The 10953-nt window shown below is 34.4% G+C and overlaps 1 protein-coding gene across 1 annotated transcript; it reads right to left on the bottom strand.

The window, feature by feature from the left end:
- Nucleotides 1-7464: 7464 nt before the first annotated feature.
- LOC107796659 (chaperone protein dnaJ 8, chloroplastic-like) lies at nt 7465-9589 on the bottom strand. Its single transcript, XM_016619450.2, has 3 exons — nt 9122-9589; nt 8785-8853; nt 7465-7951 (listed from the first exon to the last, which is right to left on the bottom strand). The coding sequence occupies exons 1-3, from the start codon at nt 9347-9349 to the stop codon at nt 7766-7768; spliced, it is 483 nt and encodes a 160-aa protein (XP_016474936.1). The 5' UTR covers nt 9350-9589; the 3' UTR covers nt 7465-7765.
- Nucleotides 9590-10953: the final 1364 nt, after the last annotated feature.

Genomic DNA, 10953 nt, shown 5'->3' with positions numbered 1-10953 from the left:
CAACAACGCTTTACACAATTTAAAGACATAATCTTCCACATTTAGCCCGTGTATACACTTGTCACCTCATGTGCACGACTTTCAACACATAAATATTTTTATATCAATAATCCTAAGGGAAATTTTCCCCCACACAAGGTTAGACAAGTCACTTATATCAAACCACGCTCAATCACTCAAGTAGTATGCCTTTTCCTCGATTTTCCAACTCTAATCGGCTTGAATCTAATCATAATTAATTCGATTCAATCAATACAAATTATAGCAATAAATTCCATAAGGAAATATAATTTTTCTAACAAAAATCTGAAATTTAATCCAAAAATTGCCCGTGGGGCCCATGTCTCGAAATCCGACGAAACTCACAAAATTCGATAACCCATTCAATTATGAGTCTAACCATATTACTTTCTCTCAAATCCGACTCCGAATCGACATCGAAATCTGAAAAATTCATTTTATGAGATTTCTACAATTTTCTCCAAATTTCCATATCAAAACACTAATTAAATGATGAAAATAATGATATATTCGTGTATATTGAGCAAATCCGAGTTAGAATCACTTACCCCAATATTTTTCCTTAAAAATCTCTCAAAAATCGCCTCTTCCCAAGCTCCAAATTGTCAAAAATAGAAAATGGGACGAAAACCCCGTTTTATAACTTAAAGTCTCTGTCGAGGGGCTGCCCTCGATTTCCTGGTCTCGATTTCTTGACCTCGATTTTTTACCTCAATTTTTTTTACCTCGATTTTGACCTCAATTTTGACCTCGATTTTTGACAGATGAAGGAAACCAGATCAGCCAAAAACCAGCAAACTGAATTTCAGCAGTCTCCCAACTTCAATTCTTGATCCGTTAATCATTCGAAACTCACCCGAGGCCCTCGGGACCTCAACCAAATATACCAAACAAGTCCTAAAATATCATACGAACTTAGTTGAAACCTCAAATCACATAAAACAACGCTAAAACCACGAATCATACCCCAATTCAAATTTAAGGAACTTAAGAATTTTCAACTTCTACATTCGATGCCGAAACCTATCAAATCAAGTCCGATTGACCTCAAATTTTGCACACAAGTCATAAATGACATAACGGATCTATAAAAAATTTTATAACTGGATTTCGACCCCGATATCAAAAAGTCAACTCCCCGGTCAAACTTCCCAAAAATTCAACTTTCGCCATTTCAAGCCAAATTTTACTACGGACTTCAAAAAAAATAAAATCGGACACGCTCCTAAGCCCGAAATGACCATACGGAGTTATTGGAATCATCAAAACTCTATTCCGGGGTCGTTTACATATAAGTCGACATCCGGTCACTATTTGAACTTAAGCTTTAAACCTTTGAACTAAATGTTCCAATTCATTCCAAAACCTCACCGGACCCGAACCAATTACTCCGAAAAGTCACACAATAACTGTAAAGCACAAATTAAGCAGTAAATGGGAGAACGGGGTTGTAATACTCAAAACGGTCGGACGAATCGTTACACCTATTTTGTTTATGAATGATCTAACTGTAATACTAATGTATGAATATTTAGTGGTTTATATTAATGATATCCTGATGGTAAAGTATCTTAAAAGTTGCTGGTTTTAGGAATGACAGTGCTATTATTTATATGATATCAACAAATGAAATAAAATTTTCCAGTGAATATCAATGGTGTTGAGATGACCAAACAAGTTACTTCTGTCAGATTTGAGCATGAATGCCCCCATTGGCACTGTTTTATAGTATTGACTTGGTTTTTCTAATGCTTTTGCTTGAATAATATTTTGCTACTTCATGTTTAGACAATGCAGATTATACAAGGGTAGGAGTTGGGACCCTCTCATGTTTCATTTCTGAATTATGTAGAAGGGAATATCATAAGAAATGGTACAATAATAAGGAAATCCTAAGTCCAAAATGTTTCATGTCCACACTCTCGTGACCGTCATGCTAGTAAAGATAGAATTTTGTATGGATGCATCTTCCTCTCTAAAATTTCAATCAAAATTTACTCTCTTAATACAATTTTGATATATATCAACAACTTTATGTAAAAAGATAGTATTGATAACTTAAATACAAATTTTATACAACGATTCATACATTATATAATTATTTTTCAACTTTCATACAACATTCAAATAAAAAAAAATTATATAACTACAACAAAATACAATTTACATACAATTATACTACAACTTTACTACAATTTCATAAGTATATTATATGTAATGTGTTCTTCTTCTTCTTCTTCTTCTTCTTCTTCTTCTTCTTCTTTCAATCTGAAATTCAACCAAAATCAAGTCTAATCTTCATCAAACACCCTCAAAATTGAGATACAAACTCCAAACAATATTCCCAATTGTTTGCAACAACACTCAATCCAAACAAATAATGGTTTTTGAAAATCCAAATTCGAATTCAAAGCTTCAAAGCTTTTTAATGGCTATCAATGGTGGAGAGTCAAACACTTTCAAAATTTATTGAGTCGACATCTATACCAGTCCTTATTGTCCCACTATGACACAATGCAAAAAGTTTCAATTTTCATATAACGTATGACAATGCAACTTATCTAGAACATCTTATATTGAAGTTGGGACAGTATGGGTAAGAGTTCAAAAACGGTTAAAGTGACGTAATGGAACCTTAAATACGTTTGCTTGTTTTTGTTGGTACACTTTAATTTTATGAAATTCTATGAATTTCGGAACGTTAGTAATTAGCATATCCCAACTACGTGTAATGTGGAAATAGGATCGGGAAAGAGGAGAGGAGAGAAAAAAGGAAAAAAAGGTGTAACTGAATCCCTCAAATTAAGGCACTAATAATGAGTTGTATATAAATTGTAATAAAAACTTATTTAGGGTTAATAATATACAAAACTAAGACAATTTGTTAAATAAGTTTTAAATATTATATAGGAAAAAATTACTAAAAATAAAGAAGCGTTGCACCACGAACAAGTCAACACGTGCAGCGAAAGGGGGTCGACAAGCCCAACCGCCTGCTCGGACTAAAAATGAATACTCCTACTCTTGTTAGGGAAATACTCGCAAAAGAAAATCGATAGGGTTTAAGGGTTTTAAGCAAAATAGAGAGAAAGGAGAAAGGGCAAACAAATGGAGAAGAATACGGGAAGTGAGACGAAGACAATGAATGGAGGAGGAGGAGGGTTCAGGGCAAAATTGGAGCATGTCCTATATAGCGGCGAAAAGAAGCACGTCGTAGCTGGCATCGCCGTCATCAGCGTCGTCTTTGGCGTTCCCTGGTACTTCATGACCCGAGGTTCGTCAATTTTCTTCCCAAATATTTTACATAAGTTTATCCAAGTCGCCCAGTATAGCAACAATTAATTAAGTTTCCATCTTAAACTAATTGGGGTCTAATGTATGAATCATTAATATCCAATTGTTCCAATCGGGCTGTGTCATTCCACTTCTCAATAGGAAGTTGGTATTTTTTCTGCCTTCCAAATTACCTCCCTTGAATCTGAATCTCATTTATTTGTTACCCTGCTACTGATCTGAGACTACTATAACATGAAAAGTAAAAAGCGGATCATCCCATAAGAAGCATCCAATAAAGCTTATATATTTAATTTAACCTGTTGTAGTTTATAATACATAAATGTCTTTAAGGATTGAAAATTTAGAAGCTCTTGTGAGATTAGGTAATCTCATTGATTTTCTCCTCTTGTGTGGATTTTGTCCTTTATTTATATTGTTATTGTTGTCGCAGTGTGGTCTCTTTGTTTTTCTGGTAGACTAAATTAAACTGGCAACAATTAATGCCCTTCTTGCCTGCTTGTTGCAATAAAGCAAATGCTGATTTTATTATTTGATATGTTCCAAGTCGCCTAGTTGTTACAACAAACAAATAAATGTTGTTTTGAGCTGTCATCTGCTGAATTATTCAGTTTTACTTCAAAGGAAGATAAAAGAGAGATATTTTTCTGTTCTTTAGGGTGGTGGTGGAGGGGGAGTGTTTGATTCGGGTTGTTCTTTGATTACTTTAGGAATGGAAGCTGTTAGGATGTGTCTATGTTATAGTAGAAACAGGTATGTAAAAAACCGAATATATGGGCAGTACAGCTTTTGTATATAACGGACTTTATGTGGTAAGGTGGTTTGACAAGTCTGGAATACTAATCACCCTGAATAAGGCTGAAATGAAAGAAACCCTCTTCTTTTCATTAACTAAAATGAAACAGGAAGTCCATTTGTAAATAGTAAGAGAAGATTCGAGAGAAACGGATGCTTTTAAAATGAAATTTCACTTTCGGTAGTGGTTCTGAATAACTTCATAACTGCTGTAGAAGTTCCTAGTTAATAAGGTTCTGTAGGCCTATGAAGTGTGCTGATACAAAAATATTATTTGCTTTTGACTGTCTTTGGATTTTGTCGTTACGGGGTTTGGTCAAACCTATTGCTAGAAACTAACTTAATAACTGTACACAAGTCGGTAAGGTGGTTTGAGGGACTTTATGAGGTAAGGTGGTTTGACGAGGCTGGAATGCATTCACTCTGAATAAGGTGGAACGAAAGAAACCCTCTACTTATCATTTTACTGAAATGGAATACGAAGGCAATCTGCATATAGTAAGAGAAGATTCGAAAGAAATGGATGCTTTTAAAATGAAATTTCTCTTTCGGTAGTTGTTCTAAATAACTTCATCTCATGAAAAGATTGTTGGCATAGCTCTTTATCAAAAGATTGTTGGTATAGGTGCACTACCCTCATCCCTAGCTAAATAATTGCCGTAGAGGTTCCTAGTTAATAAGGTTATGTAGGCCTATAGAGTGTGCCGATACAACAATATTATTTGCTTTTGACCGTCTATGGATTTTGTAGTTAAGGGGTTAGGTCAAATCAATTGCTAGAAACTAACTTATAACTGTACACAAGTCGATAACTAAAAGATACTACTCCTCTAAAGATATAAAAGGAAATGGATGTGCCATGTACAAGCTTTATTTGAATCCTAAGGGGTTGTTTGGTTCAATTGTGGGATGGACAAGGATATCCGATGGGATTAGTTATCCCACCTTATATATGGATAGCTAATACCATCTTTTTGATATAAAATTTATACCAGTATTAGCTAATACCTATAACTAAAAATGGGATAAATACAATCCTTAATTTTATTCCGGGATTAGTATCCTTATTCCGGTAACCAAACGACCCCTAACAGTAGTTATAAGCATAATGATCCAAAATGGTTATCCAATTACGTTTGCCTATTACTCCTATTATGCTAGGTTTTCATCTATTTGTATGGAGTACATGCAACTGCGATTTCAAATGGTCAATTCAGCTTCTGATACCAACTTTTATGTAACTAATGTTATTGTACATCGTATGTAGGTCTTCGTTTCATTTCTTGGAATGGTATTGTGAAAAAAAAGAAAGAAATGATGGATGCAAGTTTTAGAATATAAAGAAATAGATAAATAAATAATAAAGCGGTGAAGAATGCCCTATCATGCTGATCCAAATTAGAGCTTTTTGTTACTCGCTTGTTGTATGACCCTTCTTGTGGCTTTCTTACCCTTTCTCCTTTCCTCCTTTTGCTTTTCTTTTTCCCAATCCTTGTTCTGTTTAGAAAGATAAAAAATCATACTACATTACGAGCTATGGACGATGTGTATGACCATTTGTTGTATTCCTCTTAACCTTTTTATCTGCTGCGGGAGCATTGTTAGATTAAAGAAGCAATAAAATACATTTGTGCTCCGACGACTCCACTCCATCTGTGGATACAAGGAAAGGGTGGAAAACTGATGAATCTTCTTTTTCCCTTTTTCTTTGGAAGGCTCCAAGCAACAATCTCACCAAGATTACCTGGAAAAAGCTGATAAGGCACGGAGTGCGAGACTCTCTGCTGGTTCAGCTTCAGCTAAATAATGGATGCCACAGAAAGAGTTAGTTTAATCAAGTTTGCGCTGTCAGTTCCTTAAGGCTTTTGAGGTAGGAGCATGCTATTCTCTGAGGACATGTTGAAATGCCTCTCTCTTTTGGACAAACTTGTGTTATATTTCATACAAAACCAGACACAACGGAATAACATAGTTTGTGTTCGTTATCTTCATATTGGAATTCATTCAATTCTCTATCTCCCTTGCGTGTACTTTTTTCAGAATGTAGCCTTTCTTGTCACGTTCACTACTGATTAACACGTGGATTAACTTAAAAAGATGAGATTTTTACTTCATTTGGTCGTGCTGTATTACTTTATCGTTTTGAATGAGCAGAAACAACCTGCATTGTTTAGATTCAAATATCAGGGCCGTCACATAAGAGGTAGAGCGTTTAGGCGTTCAGCACATTAGTTGTGTAGGTTTCTACTCAGGAAGTAGACAGAATCGTAGTTTCATGAGTGTTATGATTTCACCAAGGACAATATTGTTAGAAAAGTAGTAGTCGTATTGATAGTGTATCCTACGAATCGTCCGTGTCTGCAGCTTGCACTTTACTACAGACATTGAACACTTCAAAAGCGTGAACGAAAGCTATTCCAGCAAAGGAACAATTTTTCACATGCTTGCATTTTCACCATCTTCATCACTATATATAATTGACTAATGGGTCGTTTTGTTCATAGACTAGTTATGATAAATTAGATTAATACATATACTGATATATGAGGTAAATACAGGAATTGTCTCAGATTGTTATTCTACAATTGAGAAAATTAAATTTATTAATAGATATGCACGTTTATATAAACAAATTAAATTAAAATTATTCAGTATAATATTAGCACAAAATAAATCAGAAGAGGTTTTCTTTTTTCTTTACTTAACAAGGTGTGTCGAGTATCTCTGGATCAAAGGAAATTCGGATTTCGAATTTTATAAAATGCATCGGATGGGATTTTAAAGTTTGGATAGGGTAAATATTTTGAATTTTTGGATCGGATTGTACACCTTATTAAGGCTATTAACAATCTAATCGGCTACTACACTTTTTAAGGCTATTGTTATTTACCATTTTATTAAATTAAAAGGCAACAAATGTCTTCCATTGTAATAGACAACAAAATTTTCATAGGGAGATGAAGAGACATAAATGTAAGACTTAAGAGAACCGGATAGAGCAATATGAAGGGAGGTTATATAAACTAAGAAAAGAAGAGTCTAAAGAAAACAAGAATTAACACTAAAATATAATTTTAATATTTATACATATCCATATAATTCGAATTTCGGATCGGATTAAAATTATACCAATCCGAATCCGAAATTTTAAAATATCGAAAATCCGAATAGAGTGGATTGGTTCGGATTCTCGGATACAGCCTTAATCTTGTGCATTTCGGATCAGCACAAGTTTTAACTATAATATGATAAGAGTGGTACTTCAATTGGTGATGTCGTCTTATTAATTTTTTCAGAATCATTAGACTAACCATTTCCATTCAAGATGATTGATAGTACAAATTTTGATCATTTGCCATCAACAGCTATTCTCATTGGTAGCATCATCATTATTTCTACTACAAAGTTGTACTCGGTAATGCCAGTAATTTTTTTTAAAAAAAGATCATCTTTATTTATGAACGAGATGCATATCACATCATCAGAGTTAATAAGAACAAATAAGGAGAGAATCCCAACTATGTACATAAGAACTATCCCCACTTGAATTATGTACAGAAACCTCAAACCATTCTTGATTTTATCAAAGATGGGTGGGTTTTTGAATTTTGGATTTTCGACAAATAGATGATTTCCAAATCCAAAGTCATTAAGATTAGATGTAAGGATTAATATGAGAAGTATAGTCGCGAATACCAGCACCTTCCCATCCCATCCACTCTTCCCACATGTCCCAATCTGGTTCATTCATTCCTCTCATAGATTCATCATTATTGTCATCATACTCCTCATATATCTCCATCTCTCCTCTTGTTTCACCCCTTAAGTTACTCATCACAACCTGCACCACAAATCACACACACCCCATCAGAAAAAAAGGAGATTTTAAGTGTAGAAAGTAATTAAGGTCAGCTAATCTCTGCTCCATTTAATGATATAGATACACAGTTCTAATCCAAATTAGACATAGCAACACTTGCATCCAAGTTCCAAACAAGTCACAATAGTGGGATATCCCACCTCCCACCCTTTAAGTGTAAAAATTATCCTGGAATTAAATAATAGCCCCAAACCAAGCCTGAGATAAAATTAATCACAAATTCTATTTCGTGATTATTATCATTACCTCAGGTACGAAACGACCCCTAAAGGTTAATTAATATCAGACCAATTTAATGATAAAGATCCATTTAAAATCCAAATTCATTATAATAAAAGGGTAAAACCACTTGTACAAGTTCATTACGCAATAAAGATAGTGACATTACATCAGGTAATTGGCAGATTTCAACTTTAGTGAAAGAGACTTTACTACGTTTGTAAGTTCAATCAATTGGTTAGAAAACCAACAAATGGAGTGATTGATACCAAGTAAAGCCATTGTTTATGCAAATAAGTCAAATTCCATTCAAGCTCTACAAGTTAAGGGTCCACCACTTTGATGTGTTCTCAAGAAATGTTTAGCTACCATTACAGTAGGATAGCTCTTTCATATTCTTATGTTCTCTACTTTAAAATCGGAATAAAAGACATCACATAATTCATCCTACTTGACTTGAATTAGAAATTACTTCACACACAACACTGTTCACATATTACCATTAAAGCAACCCAAAAGCAGAAATAAAATATATGAATCAACATAAGATCTAAGTAATATGCAGGAAAACTTACATCGTATGCTTCATTGATTTGGTGAAATTGAACGCCACAATTGCTTCCTCTACATACGTCCGGGTGATACTGAAATTCAATTAAATACATCATATTAATTAACATTTTATTATAGGCATCTAAAATAGGCAATAACCGGATTAAACTGCAATAACTTCGTAGAAGCAAATTAGCCTCTTTTCCTTTCAAATTATCAGACTTAAACCAGAAATCCAATAACCAAGCTTAAACAGTAAACACCATTAAAACAATTAAAGGATATATTTTTTTTCATTGTGGGTCTAAATTAATCATAAATCAACAATTTAGATGGGGGGATATAAGGAGAAAGAAATACCTGAAGAGCAAGCTTTCTAAAGGCCTTTCTGACCTCAGATTCAGAGGCACCGGGTTGAATCCTTAACGTCTTGTATGGATCAGCCACGGTAGAAGATACACAAGAAACCCGAAATCCATTTTTGTTATTTTTGGTCTTCTTCTTTGATATGTTCCTCAAACGAAACAAAGATGCAGAGGCTGCCCCACAACCCCCAATACCTCCCAACATTCCCATTGCAGTAGCCATTGAAGATTTGAGTGAACAAAAAATAGAGAGCTATACCCAACCAAAGATTCAACTATTTAAGATATATGCCCACAATAGGAACTAGCAATCTTTAAATAGATTACGAAAATATCTAATGTCAATCAATTAACTGCAAGCTTAAATACAGCGAACCAAAATGGGAATGAGACTATTTAATATCGAATATCGAATAATGTAGTTAAAAAGGTCAACAACTTGTGAAAAGGGCGAATATGAAATGGATGTAAATAGGAGAGGGATTTATAATGGAATGGTGTTGGTAAATATTTCCCATGAGGGGGGGGGGGGGGGGGATTCTTTTTTAGGACCAAGAGTAATGATAATGGTGAAAACGGAGGTGACGTGTCTGTCTCTTTTTTGGGAGGTGACGTGTCTGTTGTGGAGCGGGTTTAGCTTTATTCGTGAGGAGAGAGAGTACTGAGGCCCATTGGCCCAGTCTTCCCATTCTTATCCAAACATTTGACTGTTTGCATATTGGTCTCTTCTTCTCTTTCGCTACAGTTCGTTTTTGACTCCTTCCTAATTTTCATTCGTTTAAATCGTGTTTTTTTGACTGAATTTCTAAAATTTGACATCCTCAACTTTTAGTAGAGTTAAAACTGTCTTATCTTATTGGTGTTATTTGAAATACCGCTCTAATTGATTTATCCTAAATTTTCGTTCCATTTCTGTTAATTGCTTTAAAGGTTGTCAATTAATGTTAATCAAAAGAACTTTTCATATATATTTTAAATTTGTATATTTTTTAAATTAAATATTATAAGACATAAGTCAAAAGACTGAGTCGAAATGGATAGATAATGTTTACTTTATCCGCAATTTATTTGGCATTGTTCTTTTGATCATCTCACAAAAATTGTCACCTTATATTTAGAATTACATTTTTAATTCAATTTTTATTTGTTTGGTAAATATTGTGCTGAGTATCGTGTCAATTAATAGCTTGTTTGGAGGGTTGCTACATAGTAGAATTATTATATATAAAAGAGTAGGATAAAAGGGTGATCCAGTGCACTAAGCTCGTACTATGCGCGAGTACGAGGAAGGTCTAGATCACATGATCTATTGTACGCAACCTTACAACAACAACAACAACGACGACCCAGTAAAATTTTATTAGTGGGGTCTGGGGAGGTAGTATGTACGCAGACCGTACCCCTACCCCGAAGGAGTAGAGAGACTGTTTCTGAAAGACTCTCGACTCAAAAAGACGAAAAGAGACAATAAGTATCACCAACAGAAATCATAGGAAAGATAACAATATCATGAAAACCAGAAGATAGATACAAAGCAAAACCGATAGCCAGTAAATAGACCGGGCACTATGAGAAACGAAAGAGTAGTAAGACACAACATTGTCACTAGCTGTCTCACACAAAAACCCTACTAGACTAGCCTCACAAAGGTACGAAGTAAGGAAAGACCCAACTACCTCCTAACCTACAACCCTAATACTCGACCTCCACAACTTCCTAATTCAGAGGCGGAGCCAAGACTTGAACCTTATGGGTTCGCGATGCTAATATTTTTAAGTTACTGGGTTCTAAATTAATAATTTGTACATATTCAATTAATTTTTCAAG

Source organism: Nicotiana tabacum, chromosome 4 (genome assembly GCF_000715075.1).
Source record: "Nicotiana tabacum cultivar K326 chromosome 4, ASM71507v2, whole genome shotgun sequence".
Taxonomy (NCBI): domain Eukaryota; kingdom Viridiplantae; phylum Streptophyta; class Magnoliopsida; order Solanales; family Solanaceae; genus Nicotiana; species Nicotiana tabacum.
This window is presented reverse-complemented; position numbering and strand designations above follow the sequence as displayed.